Below are 24,580 nucleotides of genomic sequence, written 5' to 3' on the forward strand. Positions count from 1 at the left end.
ATGTCACCTAAGAAAATAAAAACGAAGATGTGAACAGCAAGGACAAAGAGAAAAAAAGGAAAGTAAAAGAAGACGTTTCCACAGCCCCACAAATAAACAGCCGACAGAGTTCCTGTTGGGCAGCTTGGCGTCACTCACACGGAAGGGCCGCCATCGAAGACGGACGGGCACTGTGCCGTCCGCGAAGGGTGATGACAATGAGGAGAGACCTGTGGGCGACGCTGGAGAACTATCGATGGCATGAAGCAACACTCGTAAGTTTGTGCGGGGCTGAGAACGTATCAGCATTAAACGCACAACAGCAGGTGCAGGAGCAGACGGGGGGGGGGGGGGCACAGCCCCCGGGGCGGGAGCTCAGAGAGCGCTTGGTGACTTCAGCTTCCACCTTCTGAGGTGGTGTGTGGTCCTGCAAGCCTGACCGATACAGGAATTGCCTCCTAGACGTGGGGATGCTGCTGTCACAAAGACCCCAGTCCTTTGGCTGGCAGAGGCTGGGAAAACGAGGAGGCATTTATCACGGACGCTGGGTGCGGACAGCCTATATTATGTGCGTGCCAAACAACGGGCAGAACTGTCGCCTGGGATGGCTCGAAGTTGGAAAATGCAGCTAATGAACTTTAGTCAAACCGAGGGGTACGACCCCTTTGAAAGACTGAAGGCGATGCCATGCAGACCTTCAGCCAGGTGAAAGGACTCGGGGCATCTGAAGGTCCCACAGAAATCGGACCCTCTAAAGCACAGGGAGCCATGGGTGTGGGTTTGGGAGCAGATGCTGTCTCTCTGCTCCTTGGCTCTTTGCATGGAGAGGATCCAGGACGTGGACCTGAGGCTACAGTCAAATGAGCCCTGGGTCCTGGGGAGGTCGAGTGTGTTTTACATGTGGGGGAACAAGGACAATGTGGGGCCAGCAGATGGACTGTGTTGGATTGGAAATGTGGCCACAGAGTCCCCCTCCCCATCTCTGTGCCCTGTCACTGTGTTTCTTGGGTGTCCCTTTCAGGCCCTGGCCTTGGCTCGAGATTTACTTTGGCCAATAGGACTGTAGCTGACAGGACATATGTGCAGACCCAAAAGCATTTGCATCCTGGGCTTGCCACGTTGCTCTCCTTGAGAACCCCATCATGGCCACCATGCGGCCCTTGGATGATGAGAGGCATACGGCCCAGGGACCTGTGTCCCCTGCTGGTCAGCCTGCCCGCCCCAGAACACAAGGGAGGCCTCGCAGGTCACCCAAGGAAGTGACCTGCTGCTGGTACAGAGATCGAGAAGGCACAACAGCCCAGAGCAGCCGGGCCAAGCCCACACTCATGAGCCAGATGCACAGCTGGTGTTTTAAACTCCTAGATTTGGGGGGCTTGTTATCCAGCAACAGCTGACTGATAAAACCCTTATTTCACAGCATCCACAGAAACCAGTTCCAGGGAGACCGTGGAGCCAAAAATGAGAGACCAAAAAAGTTTTCTACCAGATAATACAGGAAACGATATTTAGGATCTCAAGATAGTATGACATTAGGATGTATGTACAGTCTTAGGATGCACAACCGCTAACCTACGGGCAAAGACTGACACGGTGGATTGTCTTAGAATTAAGGCCTTTCGTTATCTATTTTTTTTTAAAGATTTTATTTATTTATTTGACAGAGAGAGACACAGCGAGAGCATGTGCACAAGCAGGGGGAGTGGGAGAGGGAGAAGCAGGCTTCCCGCCGAGCAAGGAGCCGGATGCGGGGCTCGATCCCAGGACCCTGGGATCATGACCTGAGCCGAAGGCAGACGCTTAATGACTGAGCCACCCAGGCGCCCAAGGCCTCTCATTATTTAGAAGACATCATTAAGAAAGAGAAGTTACAGCGTGGAGGGAGATTTCTGCAACACCCCCCCACACACCTCCCACACCCCCGGCAAGGGGTAGACAGTCCGCCGTTAGAATGGTGGGAAACCTTCCGGCTAACGGTGAACATGTCCGCCAGCCCCGTGACCTGGCCGTCCCTCAGCCTGTGCCCACGGAGAGGGCCATGTGCAAGCACATTCACAGCAGCTTTATTTGAAATATCCAAAAGCAGGGAACAACCCGACTGTCCACGGATAGTAAAGTGGATCGTAGAGGTCTGGATTGCACAGGCTGGAACAGTAAATGGTAACAGAGTCACAGCGGCAGCTTCGTGCGGTGCCCAGGACCGTCCCCGGTGTGAGCATACAACGAGCCGTTGGGACGTCCGCGCACGTGGGCGATGAGCTGCCATGTGCAGGGCAGGGGGGTCCCGGGGCTCGGGGCTGGCAGGCGACGGGAGGACGGCTTCTGGATGTTGACCACACTGTTCCTCGCATGGCGTGGGGGCTCCACGGCACGTGGGAACGAGACCCGGAGCGGTGCGTTGGTGCATTGTGCACTTTTCTGCAGGCATGTGACACTGCAGTAAAAGTTAAAAAGTAAAAACGCACAGACAAGGGCAACACCATCGTAAGCCCCCAGTGATGCACACTCTCCGAGAATTTGTCAAGGCGATCAAGCGTCCTAGAACGTAACGGGCCTCTCCTTCCATGACATTGCTCCCGAGAACGTCCCCAAGTGAGGAACCACATGCGTATCCTAAAGCTGCGGGAAGTGTGAATGGGAGAACATACCACAAGGCACATAGCATTTCCTGCAACTGGTCAGAGATCCACCCACAGAGCCTGCACCCCAGCCAGTGACCCTGTGCCCCGGGGCCCCCATCGCTGTGCCTGGTCCTGCCCAGAGAGGCCGGACAAACCCTCCCTGGCGGGCAGGGCTGCCTTCTCCCCACCTTGGCCCCCCGCTGCCCCTGCAGGACGGTAACTGTGCCCACCTGCCCCCCCCCACCCCAGGCTGCCAGAGGGGAAAGGAGGTGCTTCTCTGCTGAGATGTGCCAGCTTGTGGCTTTTCCTGCCAGAGAGCCGAGTGCGGACCTCCCACCCCTCCCGGGACCCCTGTGGTGCAGCTTTGTTTGCGTGTCAAATTGTACTTGAGGATGCAGAACATCCTAAAACACATTTCAGAAAAATAAGAAGCTTAAATCATACTTAAATGAACATTTTGAATCAAACAGTCCATTAAAACATTATTAAAGTTTTGGCACTTGGAACGAGCTTCAATTTCTGGACATTAAAGTTCTGTGAATTGCAGAATGCTTCGTGCAGAGGTGAGCGGACCCAGAGTCCCTGCTTTGTTGTCTGGGCTGTGTGGTCCCAGGCAGGTCACCTCCTTCCGGACGCCTACTGACTTCCTGTCTCCCAATGGGGCCTGACCCCAGGCTGGGCTCCCCAGGGGCCCTCGCACGTTTGTGTGAGGGCTGGTGTTTCCGCGTGAGTGTCCTGGCAGACGTGTGGCTTGGGAGGGAGGCGGTGGTGCAGAAGGACCTTCCAGCAGGCCGGGCTGGGGATGCAGCTTCTCCTCCCAAAGGCCTGGCAAGGGCTCCAGGGTGCAAGGAGGCCTCGGGAAGGGCTGCTCAGAACAAGTCCCAGCTCAAACCTGAGAGCTTCGCGCCCGTATACGCTTCCTGCGGATCTGTGTGCGGATCCACGCTCCTCCGGTGCCGAGGACAGTGGGACACAGAGCCCGTCGTCGTCATGCGGGGAGTCAGCAGGGACTGGTGTGAACAGCCGGGGGTCATTTTGCCTTTGTGAAGCAGAACCAGGGACGTAAAAGGAACAGAGCGTCTCAGGATTTCGGGGCGATCCTCACAGGGCAGGTGAGTCTGCATCCACACGGCCCCTCCTACGTCCTCTCCAGGGAGCTGGACGGGGCTGAGGTCTCGCATGCTTGCCGCCGGGTGAGCCACGGAGCCCACCACACACCTTCCTGCCTGGCAAGCTGCAGCCCAGCTCCCGTGCCCGGCTGCCAGCCCCCTGGGGCCACCGTAACAACGTCCCACAGATGTTCGTCTCTCTCCCTCACGTCTGGAGGCCAGGAGTCCATTCACGGAGCCAAAGTCAGGATGGTGGCAGGAAGGCGAGCGCCTGGAGGCCCTCCCAGCCTTGGCGCTGCCCGCCTCCGCAGCCTGGGCCAGTCACTCTGGTCTCCACCCCTGTGGTCACGCGGCCCTACCCTGCACCTGTGTCACCTCTCCCCTGGCCTCTCTCGGACCAAGACACGCGGGACTGCACTTACGGCCCATCCTGATAATCCAGGATGGTCTCTCAGAATCTTTAACTTAATCCCAACCACAAAGCCCTTTCTCCAAATACGAGGTCTCACTGATGGTTCCAGGGATTAGGGCATGCCTGGCTTTGGTGGCCAATGTTCAGTGTACAGCAGGCAGCTCTGAGTGGAGCGACTGAGGCACAGTAAGCTTCTCCCTCAATGGGCAGGCAGATGCCGTAATTCTGGAAACTTCCTTGCAACTTCAGGGCTGCCGAGGGGCCTGACTCCAGCCAGGGTGTTTCATTTCCATGGAAACGTCTTTAACCCTGACCAGCTTCTCCCTTTACTTTCATCTCATTTCTTTTAAACATTAGACTCAGAATGTGGGCCCCAGGGGGGTCCCTAAATATCACCTCTTTCATTGCCTTTTTCATAGACGAGGACACCGAGCCCTGGGTGGGCTGGTGACCCTGTGCCAGCCTCCTCAGAACAGCCTCCTAACTCACTGAGTCAACAGAAACCGAGCAGGACTCTCGGCTGGGTGTTCTGGCATGTTCCGGGCACATGTTCCAGCATGTTCCGGATGCTGGGCACACAGCTGGGGATGGGTAGAGCACCCCCGTTTCCACTCTGCAAGGAGATGAGAAATCTGCAGATGGCGGCAAGGACAGTGGAGAGGACCCCCACCCCCACAGGCTGTGACCCAGATGGGCCCTCCCCAGGATGCCAGTGTCTCTGGCAGGCCTGGTGGGAGAGTTTCCAAGCTGGGTTGGAGGAGGGAGCAGCCCCTCCTGGCCTCTCTCCCTCCCCACCCCCTGCGTCGTTATTTGCCTCTGTCCACGGGCATTTCCCAAGGACCTTCTGGGCACCTTTGGGATGGCCGAGGGTGGTCACACGCTCATGGCCCTGGAGACGCACTCACACCCAGGCAGGCCACCTACCCCTCCACCAGCCTGGCTGACCGGCTTGCTTCTGGGGGTGCCCTGCTTCACACGCTCTCCCACATAACCTGTGACGGACACCATGGGTTCCCACGCTGGCCCCGTGGCAGGTCTGGGCATGGACATCCCCTTCCCCGGGGAGAGAGGGAGACTGGGGCTCCCTGCCAGCCCAGGCCCAATGTGGCACAGCCGGAGGTGGCCTGTGGGTCTCTAGCGCCCCCACTGCTGCTGACGCCTGCCCTGGACAGGGACGGGGCGAGGGGTAGGGGGTGCTTCCTGACCCCCGGCCCTGCCCTCGGGACTGACCCACACAGACTGACCCTCGCACGGGCGCAAATCCTGCAGTCATGCCTGGAGGCAGGAACCATCCGGTGGGCCTCGCACGTGAGCTTTGTTACTTAACTTCTCCAGAAGCAGGTCACTTGGAGGGGGACAGCTTTTCCACAACTCGGGAAATAAGTATTTTTGCTTTGTAAAACCACTCTCGGGGCAAAGTCTGTGCTGGGCAGCTTAAAGAGGAAAAATAAGCCAAATACTTTCAAGTGACAGGCAGCAGGAAGCACAATGCGTTATGTTTCCAGGACCGAGAGTTTTAATCCAAAGCCCTCCCCACATGGACATTTAAACTCCCGGAAAGGATCAGTCACTTCATCCCTGTCAAAACCATCAGGAGATTTTTTTTTTTCTCCTTGAACATTTTAATGCTGAGTTTTGTCCCAAAGTAAATGTCGTTTGTCATCATGAGTAGCACAATCTGGCAGGACAACGGGGCTGGGGAGGGGGGCAGCCCCCCATCCTGGGAGGGTGTCACAGAACATCACAGAGCTGCTAATCCCAGGGCTTATGAGGACCCGTCCGTGCTCTGGGCTGATTAGGATTTTGCCTCCCAGGGGCGCAGAGGCGCAGCCACGGTGGGTGGTGTGAGGCCTGGATTGCTGTTCCTCGGGTTCCAAGTCAAATGCAGCAGAGAGCCAGCGACCACGCTGTGGCCGTGCCCCGGGCAAGGTGGACGAAGCTATAAGGAGAGGTCCTCGGCGGCAGGACCGGGGATGGAGCCCCAGGCTGTTCTGGAGACCGTCCCCAATTTCAGACTTGACCCCCTGATACGCCCTCTGCACTTCTGGGGACTGTGAGCCCATCGTAGGTGGCCCCGCATCACCCACACGTGGGATTCTGGCACACTCCCCTCTGTGCCTGCTGCAGGGGTGCTGTGGGCTGTTTGCTGGGTGCACTCACGCTTGCACGACCTCTCTCAAGGCTCTGGTCCAAGCGGAGTGGACACAGGTCTCCCTCCTTGTGGGCAAGCAGCAGGTTCTGGAAGAACACACAGGCAGGAGGCACTGTGGGGGTTTGGGGAGAACACCATGGGCCACGTTACTACCATGCCCGCTCCTGTCCACAATCAGGCAGTGGTGAGTGCGGGTTTCTAGGTCGGACGCCGTTGAACACTGGCACGTTCCCACGGCTCAGCCTCCACAAGACAGCAGCCTTTACCACGTGTGCCGGGCACTAATGATGGCGCCCAGTGACGCGCCCCACTGGCCCCCGAGAGAGGGGCCATGTCCCTCCGTCTCCCTCCGCTCTGCAGGCAGGGGTCCACTTCCCGAGCTTCAGCAAGAGAACCAACGGACACAGCTGTGAAACTCTTGGCCAATCACACTTGGTTCTCTGCTGTTTCCAATTTTCCTCTCAGTATTTTATGTATGCTTTTAATCCTTTAAAATTAAAAAAAAATTTAATTTGATGAGTGATCTATTAAACATTTTTGATCACCCACACATCAGTAAAAAGCATCTGAGCAAATTCCCCCAAATATATGTAATCTATTTAATTAAAAATACATGATTCACTGCACTAAAATATTAAATATTAAATACACTACAAAATATATGTGAAAATGAAAAATGAGATAAAATGAAATAAACATTTCAAAATGTTCATTTATTCTTAAAAAATATTTTGCCCTCAATGTAGCATTACAAATAATTTAGGATTAATCATTTTAACAGTCTTTAGGGAGGCTGGTGGGAATGAATCCGCTCGGTCGCTTCCAGCCCCTCGGTCTGGCACACTGGAGCCCGGCGACCCAAGGCTCCATCCGCGACGTGGCTCACCCACGATGTGGCTGCCACAGCAGAAGAGACCACCCCAGAAGAATATGTAACTTCCACGCGAGGAGGGCACCCTCTGCTGTGCTCCCCAGTCATGACCTTGTTCGAGTCCACCCCTAGCTGCACACAAGCCGGTGCTGAGACTCCGTCCTCCTGGGAACCGGCAGTGGTCCTGCAAACCAGCTCAAAAGAGTTGCATTTGTGGATCTTTAACGAACGGGTTCAAAACTCACTGGGACTTTTTACCGGGAAGACCTTTTTTTTGACAGATTAGGAAAAAATGGTTTCTACATTTTGGAAACGAGCAGATATGAGAACTGCTCTAGGTGACAAATTGAACAGGCTTTGGCAACAAAGTCACAGGACATTAAATCAAGTATGAGTTTGCAGAGCACATCACAGGCTTTTTTTAAAGGACAGGTGTTTTCTCACCGATTACTAAAAACATCACTTCCACCTGGAAAGAACAGGTTACATAAGTTCTTTCGCTTCTTATTAAAAATACAGGCTAGCCCTCCACCTCCAGGCCTGAGTAGAATGGTGTGATCATTAGCCTACTTGCTCTTCTGCCGCAGCCTGTGAGCAGCTTGTCGGAGCAGGCCAGGCTCAGCAGCAACATCTTCCTGTGGCCCCTTGGGCTCCTGTTACTGATGCTACCTTCTGGTTGTGGGGTTGTGTGTGGGCGTGCATGTGTGTGTGCCTACGTGTGTGTGCATGTGTGCAGGTATGTGCATGTGTGTGTGTATGTGTGTGTGCGGGTGTGTGCCTGAGTGTGTGCATGTGTGTGCATCTGTGCAGGTGTGTGTAGTTGTGTGCATGCGTGTGCGCGCGTATAAGTGTGTATGCATGTGTGTGCATGTGTGGGCGTGCATGTGTGTTCCCACACGTGTGTATGTATGCATCTGTGCACGTGTGTGTGCATGTGTGCGCATGTGCGTGTATGTATGTGCCTTGCCGGTATGTGTGTGTGTGTGCGTGTAGTTGTGTGCATGCGTGTGTGTCTCTGTGCATGTGTGTGCATATAGGTGTGTGTGCACGAGTGTATGCATTCACCTGTGCAGGTGTGTGTATAGGTGTGTGTGTGTGCATGTGTGTGCATGCATGTGTGTCTCTGTGCATGTGTGTGTGCATCTATGCAGGTGTGTGCGTTCGTGTGTGTGCAGGTGCACATGAAATATGTAGACACGTGGGCACATGTGCTTTTGTGCTGTGTGTGGCTTCATGATGCATGTGTGCACTCAGGTGCACTCGGGTGCACAACTTTTAAAGCACATATCCACTTTGTGAGGGTTGATTTGTTAAAATGAACAATCATCTGTAACCACACTGTGGGGCACAGGTAGCCTGAACTCCAGCTGTCCCAGATTGAAGGGATCCCCTCCAAGCTCTTGAGCCCCACTCTGCCTCTCCCTGTAGAACAAGAAGCCTCATGGCCAAAGCGTTGTTTCCACCCAGATCCCACACGCTGCCCTTGTAGACCACACCCCGGGTCTCTAGGCCCTGGGATTTCCTGCCAGCCTTCCTAGGAGAGCCACCAAGGCCTGGTGGGCCTCCCCAGGGCAGACCCAGTCAACAGCGTGTGTTCCAGGCTTACGGCAGGCAAAGGGGTGGCTCTTTTTCAAAGTGTGGTGAACGGGGCTTGGCTGGGAGGTCCGGGTCATCCACCCCAGGGTGGGACAGTGCTGGGGATGGGACAGAAAGGGCGTTGGGAGGCTCGAGGCTGCCATGGGCCTGCCACCACAAATCCCGCTGTGCCCAGAGAGACACAGGGAGCGGGGCTTTTTTATGCAAAATGAAAGAGGCTCCTCTCTGGGCCGAGCCTGCAGGGTGCAGCTCTCTGGGGTCCTTGCCTGGGAGCGGCAGGAACAGCCCACGATGTGCCATGGCCCAGGGCGAGGGCCCTGCTTCCCACCCCCTGCAGCACAGAAATCCTGCGTGTCTCCAGCCCTGGGTGTGTCAGTGGCCTAGTGCCACCCCAAGGCCAGTCACCTGCCCTCTTGGTGTTGGGTCGCCAGGTATCTGTGGAGAGAAGTCCAGAGTTTCTCCCACACCCCGGCGATCATTTTGGGGGCTTCCCCCGGTGCCCACACCTCACATGGAGGCCTGAGCCCCTTCTCTTTTTCCCACCTGCCCTTCGCTGTCCCCAGCGAGCCACTATACTGCTGTTTTACACCCCGTGGTTTCGACTCAGCTCACAGCTGCCTCCTGCATCTCAGTCTCTTTGGTCCTCTTCCCTCCCCCGGGCCTGCAGCGTCCAGAGGGGTCGGGGACGCCCCCCGTCTGTGGGTCTAGGGACACTCGGGCTCCCCATGGAGGATAGCTCCGTGGGCATCGGTTCTCACTCAGCAGCGGGTCTCCTCCTGGACAGTGACGGCGACGTCCTCTGCTCACGGGCGTCGGTGGTCTCTGGTGCTGCCCCGGACACGGGCACGTCCTCTCTCCCGTCTCCTTCGAGGCTCCTCTTCTGTGTGAGGATCCTGTGTTTCGGTTTTGCTCGAGCCTCAGTTTGCAGCTTCCATGCTTTTCATCTTCGGTTGTTTCTGTCATGGGCTGGATCATGTCCCCAAATCCTGATGCTGAAGCTCTGACCCCCAGCACCTCGGGAGGTGGCAGTAATGGGGAGACAGCGTCTTTAATACAGAGGTGATTAAGGTAAAACGAGGCCATGGCGTGGCCTGACCCAGTAGGACGGGTGTCCTCTGAAAGGAGGAGAGAGGACACACACACACGTGAGGACACAGGGAGAGACAGTGTCCACACGCCCAGGAGAGAGGCCTCGGGAGGAGCCAGCCCTGCTGATTGAGCCCCACAACCCCTGGCGCTTTGTTCTGGCGGCCCGCGCAAACTCATGTTCTGGAAAGTCCTGGAAAGTTCATCATTGTCTCTGAGCATTGCCTCTTATTCTCCCCTCGGCGCCTACATCGGATCATCTCTTTCTATTTTTCCTTTCTTTTGATGGCCCGTGATTTAAACAATCTCTGACCTTTCTGTGCTGTTTTCTGGGTAACACTCCCATCTCTGTGTTCTAGCTCACCGATTTGCTTCCACTCTCTCATCTGTTCCTAGCCCTCCCCTCGAGTTTCTAATTTCTGTGATATTTTTCACTTCTCATGTTTCTAAATGACTTCTTTAAAATTTTTGTTTGTTCTTTATTTGTGTTGCTTTTGATCTTATTATCACTTACCTCTAGTTCTTGGGGACACAAGTCCTGTTGTTTCTTACTTGAACGACTCTCACTGTAAGCTCATCTTCTAGTTTGGAGAAATGTCCTTAAAGGAATGCGTACATTTTTTTCCTTCCTAGGCACCAAGGATTCCAATCACATGACACAACTTTTATTATAATTTCTTAGCCTGAGACCCACGCACCAAGAACGAGTAGACGTTTACACTCCACACGGTCACATGTCGTATGCCCAGAGTTTCTATTTCTTCCGTGAGCCTTTTCATTTTGATCTCCAGGAAGGTGGAAAACTTCCTTGCTCATTTCTGGGAGCAGCGGGTAAAACTTCTCTAGTTCTGGTTCATGGATGAGGTGGCCCTTCGGGCTCCCCCCTGAAATGGGAGGTCATTGCCCTGGCGAATGCAGGCCCATGGCTCCGTCTCTTCTCTGATTACGCATGAACCTGTCACCACGTCTGTCTTCTGTCCCTCGCTCCCTGAGGGCTGACCCAGCATCAGCTGCCGTGACTACTCTGGCTTTGACTTCTCATTTATTTTGGACACTATAAAGTTGTCCGGCCTTTTTCTGAACAAGGCTGCATAGTTAAAATTGTATGATTATTGTTGTCTATTCTTAGCGCAGTTGCCCTAGAAAGTAGAGCCTGAGGCAAAGGCTTCTGTGCTGACATTTTTCCTGGGGATTACAATCTCAGAGAAGAGGGTACACGGCGGGAAGGCCGGACAACAGATATCAAGGAGGTCACTGCGTCACTGGCCAATTCTCTGTCTTCAGGGAGACGATGTGCAGCTCCCAGAACCCAGTCCCGTCTGGCGGGGAAAGGACGACGACGGGACTGATCTGCCAGGTCCTGTCGCCCACAGGTGCTTCATCTTTCATACTTGCGGGGTGCATGTGCAAGGGTGATGATGTAGCTGATGCATCTTATCCCTCAGAGGTAATGAGACAGCCCTGGGGAAGCAGGCAAGAGGTCTCCACCGTGACCTCGAGGAAAGGCTCTCTGGGTATTTACGCACGGCACACAGCCCTGGAAACAGCCACCCTGGTGGACTCATAGGGCCCGTGGTGGCTGTAGGATCGGCCAGCATTGGCAGAGCTGCTCCCGCCGGGCGACCTGACGAGACCCACAAGTGAGTCCATCCCAGGGCATGCCATGCACGTTTGGCCTGGGGACAGATGCCCTGACTTACTTCCTGAGAGGGCAGCGCAGCATGATCCTTCATGATGTTATCTAGCTGCCGTCTACTAAAAGGTTAGAACACAGGTTGTCCAGCCAAGCAGTGGTCCCTGCTACCGGCCCCATGGCTGAAATCATACTCCTTCCTCCACCCCCCTTTCGGGCTGGTCTCTCCCAGCTCGAAGCTTGGCTGGTCTGATGTGTTTGTCCCGCGGTTGCCTTGCCTCTGATGGGCCATGGGTGCTGCCATTGTCCACTTAGAGTTTACCACTTGGCATGGACGTGGAAGTGTCCCAGTGAACCTGCCAGTTCCAGACATTTCTGTCCCGTCCCCAGTGAGTATCAGCATGCCTCGCCCTTCATGGAGTTGGGGTTGACTACCTAGCAGTACAGTAAGTCGGCTCCCCGAGTGCTCGACCGCAGGCATGGGAAGCCTGACGTAGCCGAATGTAACCGTGGCTTCCAGTGTGGTGGAGACGTAGGCAGAAACGTCCCCCCAAGCAGGGACCGGGATACCCCAGCCCGCAGAGCCGGTACCTGCAGTGAGAGGAAGCACCGATCGTGCTGGGGCTCACGGGAACAGCGGCAACAGGGCGAGCATGCTCTGTTCTGCGGCTCCTGGAGCTTGTATTCAAGGTGCTGGGGACCCAGGGCCACTCACGGACCATCGCTTCAGCACAAACCGTGCGTCCTGGGGGACAGTGACTGAATCCTGCGGGATTCTGGCCCAGGGTGGGCACCTTAGCTCAGCCATTAACACGCCTTCCCACCCTCCTTACTAGGTCGCTGCTTCTGGGTGATGGGGTGAGGGTAACAGCTGTGAAGCCAGGGTCATGTGCCGACGTTCATACCTTCTTTACTTTGAAATAGGTCTCTTGGTAGAAAACAATGTTGTGTGGAATCCTGTTTGATGGTCTCCTACAGCACAATACACTGCTTAAAAACGTAGCTGCTTCAAACCATGATTTATAATTTTTTTTCACCCTTTGGGGGATGGCAGGCCCCGCGTGGCCTTCATGTGGTTGCAGTCATACGGTGGCTAAGGCTGGCACCATCTGAGCCCTCTTCCCTGGGCCGGAAGGCTGTGAGAACTGGGGCTGCAGATGCCTCTTTCTCTGTGTTCGGCCCCGACATGGGGCTAGCTTGCGGTTCCTCACAACACGGCCGTCCGGGATGGTGGGACTTCCTACATGTTGGCTGGCTTCCCGAGAGCAAGTATTCCAAGAGAGAAAAACTGGAAGCCACTTGAGGCCTAGCCCCAGAAACTAGCACAGCATCCCCTCTGTTCTATTCTGTTGGTCAAAGAACCCACCTAGTTTCAAGGAGAAGGAGCATGGATGTCACATTTTCAAAGAATTTGCAGCCATCTTTATCTTCCGCGGACAGTACGTCAATAGATTGGGAACTCCCTAAGCACTGGGGTGCTGGGAGACAAGGCAGGGAAGCCCATGCTGAAGGATCTATCAACTTCTGTAAGGACGAATAACTTTTCTTCGGAGGTGGAAGGGGTTTGAGGTCACTGGTCTGCCCCACAGCTCTTCTCCTGCCAGCCTTCCATCCACGCTCTTTCCCAGGCAGCCAGGAGGGTGCCCAGTGAACCGGAGGGGCGTCCTTTCCTCCAGGCGTGCTGCACCCTGGAAGTGTGGTCCCGCTGGTCAGCATGCTCCCGCTCGCCTCCTGCCTTCAGGGGTCTGGAGCTGAGGAGCCAGCCCTGGTCCGTGTCACGTGGCGGGGATGAGTACCCCACTCTCCTGCGGTCTCTTACCCTGTCCCACGCAGGGGGGACACTGGTGGACACTGGTGGGCACTGGCGGTTTCTGAAGTGTCAGCGTCCCTCTTGTCCGCCTGGCCCCAGTGAGTGAGTGTCTTAGAGCGTCTCCTCCATTGGGTGGAGGGGAGAGAGGTGGGGGACCTCTTCTCCCGAACAGTGTCGTCCTGATAAGGCAGAGCCTTCTAGGACTTCTGCCCACCCTGATCCTTTCCCCACATGGACAGGGGTTGGCAGGGACAGGCATCAGTTTTTAGTTTTGGCCACTGTCTTCAGAGTGTGTGTGTGCCTGTGTGGTTGGTTCGTGGGGGGAGCGGTGCATTCTCTCAGCCTGGCGTCTCAGCTGCCATCAGGCCCACAGCCCTGTTCAGCCGTGTGCTACCGTATATAAAGTGCTCTGCAAACACACTTCAAACTTCCCCAGCTTCATCCAGACTGCCACCTCCGTGCCCCTCTGTGGAAACTCGCAGCATGGAGCCGTGGGCCCACTAGCATTAGACACGGTGGCAATTTGCCTAGCTCCTGAGTTTGTCGTATTCTTAGTGCAACCAAGCACCTTTAATTTGCATTTTGGGAGGTTTGACTGCTGTGAGAGTCAGCCTGTCCAGCAGCCCAGGGCAGGCGGCTGTGGGGACGTGCTTCTCCTCCACTGCGGTTTTGTGATTTGGACCATCTGTCTATGAGTGGGTCACCAAGCATGGCGCAGAGGGACTGACCTCAGGCTGGTCTGGATGTTGGGTTGGTTGGGGGGAAGGAAGCTGCGTCTGCAACACACCTACTAGGTGCTACTGCTCTGATTTTGCTCACACTGCCTAGTGTTAGACCCCTGGCTCCCCATCTTGGTGGGGGGGCTGGCAGGTGCAGTGCACCCGAGAGCTTTCGATGATTTGCTTTGTTGCCTTGCCTTTGTTCATGGGTCTGCAAGCTCCTCAGCTCCCCACTGGCCTGGGATAGCATGTGTGAAGGACCCGACAGAGGCAGTGGTGAAGGGGGCAATTGGGAGAGGGCTACAGACAGCCCTCAGAGCCCCATAATTTACATTTTAATGGCTTCTCAACACTTACATTCTTGAATTCCACCTTAAAATTCTCATCAGAGGTCTTTGCCAGCAAGGGACTAAACCAATAAAGCTGAAAGGCTGTGCAGTTGCTGAAGGATGCCATGGATGAAACCCTAAGAAAATTGGGGTTCTAAGGAGATAGGACCCTCCCGTGGGAAGAGCTAAGCCATGCCTGCCCCCTCACACTCTTGCTATTGCACGAATATTCTGTGTGTTTAAATCCATCTCCACTGATGTTAATTTGAGGTTATTTATGTCAACAGAAAACTTGCCCATGACCCTAATTGAAACACAGCCACTGCAGGAGTCCACTGAGGAGCATTCGATCCACTTGGCAAAGCCAGGCATCCATAAGCACCCCTGCATCCAGCCGCGTAGCCTGGCGGATCCTCCCTCAGGTCAGGGATTTAGAAGCTCTGCTTTGCCCTCCCAGCCTCTTCCTGCTGGCCAAACAGGTGTGCAGGGTGGGGAGGTGGGGAGTCACTGAAACACAGACAGCAGTTCTCACTCTAGAGCCTCCGTGGAGGCGCCGTGGGAAGAGGTGGGATTTCTGCTGCCACTTTCACTGGGAGGAGTCTTCCTGAGGTAGAAGGGCTCGCACTCCTGTGAGAGAGAAGGAAGAAGCCACACCTCTCTGCCTTACAGCAAACACTAGAGACCTTGCACGTATAAAGGTTTATGTGTGCCATGCTCTGCTGGCAGTGTGTGGGGGGGTGGTCCCAGAGATCCGGCCAGGAGCCCACACAAGGAGCAGCCTGTCTCTCTGTTTCTCTCCCCCTCTTTGTCTCTCCCTCTCAGTCTCATTCCCTTTCTCTGTTCCTCCTTTTCTGTTTCTTTCTCCCCTCTCTGTCTTGGGCCCCGTCCCCCCTCTCTGTCTCGGGCCCCATCCCCCCTCTGTCTTGGGCCCCGTCCCCCCTCTCTGTCTCGGGCCCCATCACCCCCCTCTGTCTCGGGCTCCGTCCCCCTCTCTGGCTCTGCCTCCGTCCCCCTCCCTGTCTCGAGCTCTGTTCCCCTCTCCAGCTTGGGCTCTGTCACCCTCTCCATCTCGGGCCCCATCCCCCCCTCTGTCTCGGGCTCCGCTCTCTCTCCCTGTTGGCAGTGGCGCATCGGCTCCAGAGCCTGCTGTCTGAACTGGGAGATGCAGTCAAGGGCAGCTGTGACTCACTTGCTTTTTCATGTGAAGGGCCGAGAGGACATAGGTCAGTGACTCCAGTTCCCTGGGAATGATAACAACACTCTGGACGAAACCCAGGCCCCCATCCACAAGCAGACCCTGGAGTACAACCATGCCTGTAACAGACTAAAAGCAGGGAGCCCCACCAGGGAAGCCAGTGTCCCGGCAGGTGACAGCAGGACTTCTGCTCACCCCCAGCATGTTTATCCTTTGGGGTCAGAGCCACGGCTGCCATGCGTGGTTTGAGCCCAACTTCCCAGCATGGGGGTAACTTTCCGTGTCCACCATAAGGACAGCTTTTGCTGTCCCCCAGCCCCTCATACCCACAGAGCAGTCTGCTGGCTGTTGTCGGGGGTGTGCCCGGCTAAACGGGAATGCAGAGCGGGGCAGCATGCGGTTCCAGGACAGGCTCAGGACGCAGGGCAGCTGTAGAGTGTGGGTCAGTTTGCCAGCCCCACAGGAGAAAGCATCTGTGAGTCCTGGTGGGCGGCAGCGCTGTTAATGGGCATGCTTCTCTCTCTCTCCTCTTCCCGCACATCTGTCTTGGAGGCTCCATGCATGCTCACCTCTCCTTCTGGAGCACATTTCCAGCCAGGCAGGGGCACCTCAGAAGCCCAGTTGGCTAGTGCTTTGCCTCTGTGCAGGTGCAGCCTCACCTCCTCCCACCCCCGTCCCAGTCACGGGCCAGGGACGTGGCCCGTGACGGGTTAGGAGCTGCTCCTTCAGCCAGGGGGTTACGAGAGGAGCCGCCTTGATTGCCTCGCCTAATAAAATAGCAACCAGGTAAGAAAGGTCAGGTGCACAGCTTTCGATTCCCACATCACAAGGGAGGAACCTACATCTGCAGCATTGGGTATATTTCCCTGACCAGGGCAGCTGGTGCGGGGACTGGTTTACTCACTTTCCGATTTTCACTCCACCACTCTGGCCATCATAGAATCTCCTTTGAGCTCAGCTGACCCAGCCCTGCCGCCCCCAAGGCCGTGCTTTATGACAAGACAGAGGCAGCTGTGCGGACCAGCCCCCGGCGGTCTGGTCCTGCCTCAGCATTTTGTGAAGGGGGTTTTAGCAGCAACGCTGGTTCCCTAGGCTGCCGACTTGTCCCCAGGTAGTGTCCTTGTGTTTTAGGCTGAGCGCAAGGGGTGGCTGAGATGACAATGCGAGCTTTCCCTGCAGAAAGCAGGCCCAGACTGGAGGCAAAGTCTTCCCACAGGCCTGCAGACACCCGCATGCCACACCAGACCTCTCTCCGTAGCAGGTGAGGGGGCCTCTGTAGCCACGGGTGCTGGGTGCCACGTGCGGTCACGCCTTGGAGCCTGCGCTCCTCCGGAAGACTCAGACACAGTTGGCCACTGGGACTGCTTTCTGTGCAACTCTTTTCCTGACCCTGTTAGCCACCTGATATGGAGCCGGGAAGGCTCCTTGCCCCCACCTGCCATGCTCTGGCCGGAGATAATGAGGCCACCCTCGACTCTTTGGTGGTGGGGTGTGAGTGACGATCAGGAAGGCCGGGCACTCTGAGGCTTCCTAGGGCTTGGTCTGACGTCATTCCAAGCAGATGATAATTACAAGCCTCTTCTCTCTCTGTATCCCCCAACAAGACACCATGGAGTTATTTATAAATGCGGGCCCCTGGGTGCACTCCTCACGGGAAGGACTGCAGTGACAGCGACTGAGAGGGTGGTGAACAGCGCACACACGGTGCTAATGAAGGGGAAGTGCAGGGAGCACAGTGTGTGGGGAATTCGAGGCAGGCTGGTCCTGCTTAGGGGGAGGAGCCCAGGCCTGCTCCAGGCCCCGGCCCAGCTGCTGTGGTCTGCAGTTTGGCTCTCAGAGATCTGCTAACATATGATAATACACCAGCAGACGTGGATTGTCTTGTGTGTCAAGGGCGGAGGCACGAGATGAGCTGCTTTTTTCCTCCCAGGGCTGGCAGGAACTGGAAATAATTGAAAGTTGTTAGGGTCCAACATGCTGTCCCAAAAACACTATCATTAATTCCCTAATGACTAACTGTGTCTTTCAGGAGGCAATGAAGGCAGCTGAGGGGACGAGGGCCCCTGGAGAGGATGGGGAAGTGCGAGGCTGGCAGCCTGTAATCTCGGGGGTGGACTGAAGCTGCTCTGCCTGTACCCCCACCCCCCACTCTGGCCTTGGTAGTGGAGACCCCAGGGTCCTTCCATCCTCTCTGCCCACAGAGTCAAGGTGAGGGAGATAGCCAGAGCCGTGTAGTCCGGACGTGATAAATCCTTGCAACCCTGGTCTCCGGGTCCCCGTCCTGCGGGATGCTCTGCCACTGTTCCTTCTTGCTCACTTCCCAGCACCGTGCTCCCTCCCCCTGACTGTGAGATCCAGTCAGGGCTTCTGCCTCCTCCGACTTCCTACCCCCAGAGCGGTCCTCCCAGAGCACACGGTTGAGCATGTCCCTCTGCTCCAAGTGACAGCTGCTGTCCACACTGCTGCGGTGGCCCTTGCCTCTGTGACCCCTTTCTTTGGAAGGACTCGTGACCCAGATGCTGTTTGTGTTCTTGCCTCCCCAGAGCTCCCGCCCTTCTGGGTGGGTCCCACCTACACCCTCTCACCCTGAAGTCTGGGGCCCTTTCTTTTTAAAAGGCTGTCTTTGAATACACAAGTGACATGTGAAGACAAATGAGACACAGCTCTTCCCGACCCCCCCATGCTTGTACGGACTGCTGCCTCGTGTCTGAGTGTCGCCCAGCCTCGCCCGTCTCTGAATGCCCAAAGGGGCCTTTGTGTACCGGGGCGAGGATCCTACAAAAAGAAGTGGTCATGATGGTGATCTTTCAGTGGGTGGGCTTCCAGTGGCCCACGAAGGAGTAGGGTTCACAAAGGAGAAGCCTGGGAAATGCCTCCTGCCCCAGGCTAGGGGCAAACGGTACCAATACGGGCGCCCAGCGTCACAGCTGCATCCCCAGGCCCATCCCCCAGTCCCTGCCCTGGCAGCCAGCTGACCCCTCCGGGTGCTAAGGAGGCCCAAGGAGGCCTAAGGAGGCCGAGCGAGGGCGAGTTCCTTCCCGTGGCTCCCCGAGGGGTGCGGGGTAGGGAGTCCGGGACCCCTGTAGGCCTGGCTGCCCCGCGGGTCACTCCTGCGCAGTCGGAGGTCGCCGCGGTGCCTGTGACCTGGCTCGTGCTGTGCGATGCTGCACTGGAAGAAATAATCTTTGCTAAAAACAGGCCCCAAATGCACAGATGAGACACAAGGGTTCAGCTGCACGGAAGTGACCGTAATACAAATAAAGCAGAACGAAGGCCAGGAGGTAGGCAAGAAAGGATAATAAAGTAAAAACAGGAGAGGCATTGTGTCCCCTGAGGAGAGCCTAGTAGCTCTTCAGGCGGTCTTGGTCACCTTCCTGGGTCACCTGCGGGCAGGTGTGTTGAGCCACGCACCTGCGAACGTCGAGGCAGAAGCGCAGCCGCGTCCGGGGCGTCGGGACCCGCAGAGTGGCACATGGATTCCAAGGCCGGCAGGAAGGCCGGGCACCTGCTGAGGGGCGGGGACAGGTGCTGGGCAGGCTCGCCCGGGGCGGGGCGACTTGGCAAGGCCGGCGGCCCGAGAGGGGCGGGGTCTCAGGACCAGGCCCCGCAGGCCGGAAGACTGCCCGCTATGTAGACTGCTACAGGACCCCTGCCCAGCGCCTCCGAGACCTGCGGAGAGAGGAGGGGGAGGGCGCCGGCCGCGGAGGGCCCAGGTCCAGGTCCACTGGGCCGGTCCCACGGCCGAGAGCAACCAGGCCACTCCCCGGTTAGTGACCCGTCCCCGCCACAGGCCACGCCCACGGCAAGTTACCGCCCCTTACCTTCCCTCTCCCCTCCCCGCCCTCCCCATCCTCGCCTAGCCCTGGGAAGCGCCCGGCCAACGCCCCACCCCTTTCCCTCCAGGGACCCGCCCTTCCCACCCCCACCTTTGGCCCCGCCTCCGTCTTCTCTGTCCCAGCCCAGGCCACGCCCCCGACGCTCCAGGGACCTGCCCTTCCCCCGCCATATCTCCTCCCCTTCCCAGGGCTTGCCTCCGCCACTCCCAGGAACCGCCCCAGGCCACGCCCCCAGTCAGTGACCCGCTCCCCGCTCCCCCCGTCCCCTCCCCGCCCCACTGTGGCCCTGCTTCGCCTCCACCTACGACGGAGCCCCCCCCCCAGGCCTCGCCCCCGACTACTAGCCCGCCTCTTACCCTGCCCCATTTGTGGCCTCGCCCCAGTTCTAGGACCCGCCCACTTGTGGTTCCCGCCCCTGCCCCCGCCCCAGCCAGTGACCCTTTCGCCCGAGACCCCGCCCCTTTCACTTATGGCCCCGCCCCACCCTGGGCGCTGCCTCAAGTCTGGCACCGCCCCTGCCCAGTGACAGGCTCGCGGCCCCGCCCACGACCAGTGACTCGGAAGCCCAAGACCCCGCCCTAATTTCCGTCACGCCCCCATCACCATTGGTCCTGCTTCCCCACCTCCCTCCCACCCCCCGCGACGCTCATTGGTTTCTTTCCGTAGAGCTTCCCGGGTTCCGATTGGCCTCATCCGTCGCCGTTCCTCCTTTCGATTGGCCCGCCGCGCCCGCTTTCGCGAGGCCCAGTCCTTGGGCGGGGGGCGGGGCCAGCGGCGGCGGGCGGCGGGGGATTGGTCAGCAGCTCGGAGGGGGTGGGCCCGCGCCGCGCGCAGCGCCTCGGCTGGAGCGCGAGGAGCAGCTCCCGCCGCCTCAGTCGCCTCAGACTCGGTCGCCTCAGGCTCTGTCGCCGCCTCGATCGCCCCGTCGTCACCCGCTCCCCCCCCATCCCGGCCCCACCCCGGGCTCCGGCCCGGGCCAGCCGGCGGGCACGCCCTCCTCCGCGGACAGGTGAGTGGTCGCGGGCGGGGCCGGGGGCGGGGGTCCTGGCCCGGGTCCAGGGGTCGAGCCGGGGTCGCGCGCAGGGACTGGGGTCGCAGCCCGGGGCCTGAGCGAGGCGCCGGCCGGGGGCCGGGGGAGCCCCGCCAACTTTGCCCGCGGGGCTCCGGGGGCTGCGCGGCGCACGTCTGGCGCCGGCCGGGCGGGAGGGCCCGAGGGCCCCGCCGGGGCCCCACCAAGTTGGTGGGCGGCCGCGGGGCGGGCGCGCGGGGCCGGGGCCGGGGGTCCGCGCGTGCGCCCCGCCGCCCCGGGGGCGCCCACGGCCTCGGCCGCGCTCCGCCCGCGGGCCGCCCCGCGGCTCCCGAAGTCAGGGGCAGGGACGGCGCTGCTGGCCGCGGGGTCCGGGCGCTGGTGCTGGGCGGCTGACCCCTGGCCCGGACTCCGGGCAGCGTCTCCCGCGCGGCGGCGCGGGGTGGCCGTCAGGCTGGGCGCGGCGGCGAGGGGCGCGGGCGGCGGGACCTCCCGGGGCTCCCCGCGCGCGGGCGGCGGTGCGCGGCCGCGGGGGCGGCGGGGGCACGCGGCGGGGTCTGCGTGTCGCTGCTGCTGCTGCGGGTTCGGGAGCGTAGTGCCGGCTCCTCCCGAATTGGAAAGTCGGCCGAAAGTGCGCTGTCGGGCGGCCCGGGTCTGCGCGTCCTCCTCCTGCCTTTCTGGAGCGCAGCGCGGGCTTCGGAGCCTCCGCGGCTCCGCCGTGAGCTCAGCGCGGCCGGTCGCGGGCGGGGTTGGCGGCGTGCGGCGCTCCGGGAGGGGCCGTCGGGCGGCGCGGCTGGACCCTGGACGGCGACACACGCACCCTGCAGTGCCGGCCGCTCCCGTGGCGCGGGCCCTCGCCGCTCCCGCCGGACCTCGGCTGCGTCCGCGGGCCCTCGCCGCTCCCGCCGGACCTCGGCTGCGTCCGGGGGGCCCTCGCCGCTCCCGCCGGACCTCGGCTGCGTCCGGGGGGCCCTCGCCGCTCCCGCCGGACCTCGGCTGCGTCCGGGGGGTCCTCGCCGCTCCCGCCGGACCTCGGCTGCGTCCGCGGGCCCTCGCCGCTCCCGCCGGACCTCGGCTGCGTCCGCGGGGAGTGGGGCCCCTGGTCCGCGCTTTGGCCTTGGCTTAGATGTTGGCCGCAGGTGTGCGTCCCCCCGACGGGAACCGATGCCCGGCCCCGCCGTGCGCAGAACGGCGCCTCGTCTTCAGGCGTCTCAGAGACACCGCTGCGGGGCGGAGAGACTGTGCGCAGCCCAGCGGCCCCCCGGAGGGGCGGCGGACGGGAAGGGGGAAGACCTCGCCCAGCCTCCCATCCCAGCAGCTGGAGAAGTTGCGGCTGGCGTTTTCAGACTCGGAGATCCCCCCGCGGTCCCGGGGTCTTCAGAGGCGCGTGCGCTCCCTGCCGCGCCGATGCTCCAGAGCACTGCTGTTGCGAGCACTGTTACTCTTCACTCGTACGTAGATGCTGTTGTCTGTACAGTGCAAGTTCATTGCCGGTGTTTTGGAACTTACATGACTTCATTATATTCTTAGCTGATACTCAATATTTTAAGGTTTTGAAAAAGCTTTGATGGTAAAAGGAGGAAAGTTGTGTCCCTCTCACTGGAAAGATTGGGCATCCGGTGTAGAATTCAGGGCTTTGTGACTGGTGTTGCTGTAGGTAGTGCTGATTAGTGGTGATACTGGACCTCAGAATATCACTTTTCCAGATACCTTTATTAATACTCAGCATTGGAGAAGATATACAACTTTGTGATTATATTTTTAAGGTAATTAGGTGAAAATTTCAACACATGGGTTCATTTGGCCAGATGTTTAAAAGGAAGTTATCTTTTTCCCTGTTGTTGCAGAGAGGCTGAGAGCAGGCTGTGTCGTGAGGTCCTTGAAACAATGTAGCCATTCAAGGCTGGATGTTGTGTTTCAGTTTGAACAGTTTCATTCCTGGAGGTGTAGCCAGCTCCTGGACTGGTTGCCATGTGTCAGTGGCAAAGTCATTCCTATTTTCACAGAAACCTCAGGGCTTTACTGTAACAGAGATCACTGAAGCAGATCTTGGTAGATGGGAATTGTACATCCCTTTGGTGAAGCCTGGTCCTTGTTGGCCAGAACAAAGAAAAATACCCTCTAATGTATTCGAATCAGTCCCAACTTAAACATTGCAATGAATACTGTAGATTTGGGGGCGGCCAGGCTATGTCTGAGCTCTCAGCCCTGGTAGCTGGGACCGCCACAAGGTTGTGTGCCCGCTGTCCATGGTGCTGAACACAGGTCCTCTTTTTCAGTTTCTTTGTCTTAAATTTCCTTTCCAGTGTGAGAGGGTTTTTTGGAGTATGTTCACGTGAGGTGATGAGCACTAGGTGTTATACGCAACTGATGAATTGTTGAACACTGTATCTGAAACTAATGATGTACTATGTGTTGACTAATCGCATTCAAATTAAAAAAATAAAATCATTCTCAAAATTTACACATTTAAAGAAAAGTTGAACAGTTGAGCAGGGAAGTTCTATTGAGTCTGAATGGAAGCATTTCTTTTAAAAACTCAAGCCATGTTGTTGTCTCTTTTTTTCAAGTGGATAATTGTGTCGACTCAACATTTCCTTTCCTTCACTTAGTCTCAGCATGTGGGAATTTTCTTGCTGTAGTATGGACATCAAGTAACAAATCATTGAAATTAAATGGGATCCTGTTTCCTTAAACAACCACCCTCTTAAAAATGTGCTCTTTATTGTAATGTATACATATATTTGTACATAGAGGCAATTTGTTTTTCCCTAAACAAGGTCAGTTGTAGCACCCCTCACACTCATGTGGTGCTTTTCAGCCTTCGCAGAAAGGGACTGGAACCCTCTGCGTATGTGGTAGGGCTGTTGGGCAGTTGTCAGTTGCCAGGCATTTCTGCTGTGTTGGAGCAACATCTACTCTCTTTTCTATAATTTTGAGGAAATCTTTGTAAATCATTTTAGATAAATTCTTTATTCTCTTGAGGTTAATTTTTGTCAGTTCCTTTAGAATTGCCCCACAGTTTAGCAATAAGAAATAATGGGTACAGAGATTCTTCCACATGATTGTAAATTGTGCATCAAACTATGCAGTGAATTGTTAAGGTGTTTTTGCTATGAGCATCTGAACTAGTTCTTTGGCCCCATCAGCTGTGCACTTAACTCACATTACTCTGTGAAAGAGTAACCTGTTTTGTTGAGGGAAACCCAGGGCAGCTTCTTTCTGCCTCCTCTAAACTTCAGAAATACTCTCTGAGTGCCCACTCTTTGCCTGGCCCTGTGCTGTGATTTGAAAACCCACAGGGGAAGGAGACGTAGTATTTATCATGGAAGGGCTCTACTTTGGACTGACAAAAGGACATGTAAATTGACGGTTACAGGGGGCCACACTGAGTGCTGCAATTTGGATACACAGAAAGTTGGGTTGGTGTGTTGAAGTGGGGTAATTCATTTAGGCTGGGAATCAGGGAAGGCTTCAGAAGGGAGGTGGCCTTGGGCTGAGACCTGAAGGGCGAATTGTAATTGGGCATGGATGGGTCTAAAATTGATTACAAAAAGACCAGAAGGTTGATGTAACTGGAGAACAGAATGTGTGGTGGTGAAGGTTGGATGGCATTGTGAAAGTGTTGGAACTCAGAGGTGTGGGGGAGAGTTGACTGGAGGTGGTGTGGCAGGCAGAATAATGGTCTCCCAAAGCTCTCCACATTCTAATCACCAGAACCTATGGATATGTTATGTTACATGGCAAGGAGAATTTAAGGTAATAGATGGAATGAAAGTTGCTACTCAGCTGATTTTAAAACAAGGAGATGATTATTCGGGATTTCCCTGGGTGGGCCCAAACTAATCAGAGGGTCCTTAAATATGGAAGAGGGAGGCAGAAGAGCTAGTGTCAGAGTGATGTGAAATGAGGAAGAGGACCCGTCATTGCTGGCTTAGAAGATGGAAGGGGTTACAAGACAAGGAATGTGGGCAAGCTGTAGAAGCAGGAAAACGTGGGAAAATGGATACTCACCCAGAGCCTCTTGAAGGGAACACAGCCCTGCCTACACCTTGATTCTAGCCCAGTAAGACCTTGTGTCTGACTTCTGACCTCCAGAACTGAAAGATAATTAATTTCTGTTATGTTAAGCCACTAAGTTTGTGGACGTTTGTTAGAGCAGCCATAGGAACCTGACACAAGTTGGAACTGTTCTAGAAAGTTTT

At 56.9% G+C, this 24,580-nt stretch overlaps 1 protein-coding gene across 1 annotated transcript; it reads right to left on the reverse strand.

The window, feature by feature from the left end:
- Positions 1 to 8,269: 8,269 nt before the first annotated feature.
- On the reverse strand, positions 8,270 to 11,465 carry LOC118356980. The gene is made up of 2 exons (XM_035727554.1): positions 9,499 to 11,465; positions 8,270 to 9,175 (listed from the first exon to the last, which is right to left on the reverse strand). The coding sequence occupies exons 1-2, from the start codon at positions 10,046 to 10,048 to the stop codon at positions 8,940 to 8,942; spliced, it is 786 nt and encodes a 261-aa protein (XP_035583447.1). The 5' UTR covers positions 10,049 to 11,465; the 3' UTR covers positions 8,270 to 8,939.
- Positions 11,466 to 24,580: the final 13,115 nt, after the last annotated feature.

The sequence above is a fragment of the Zalophus californianus genome, chromosome 5 (genome assembly GCF_009762305.2).
Source record: "Zalophus californianus isolate mZalCal1 chromosome 5, mZalCal1.pri.v2, whole genome shotgun sequence".
Taxonomy (NCBI): Eukaryota; Metazoa; Chordata; class Mammalia; order Carnivora; family Otariidae; genus Zalophus; species Zalophus californianus.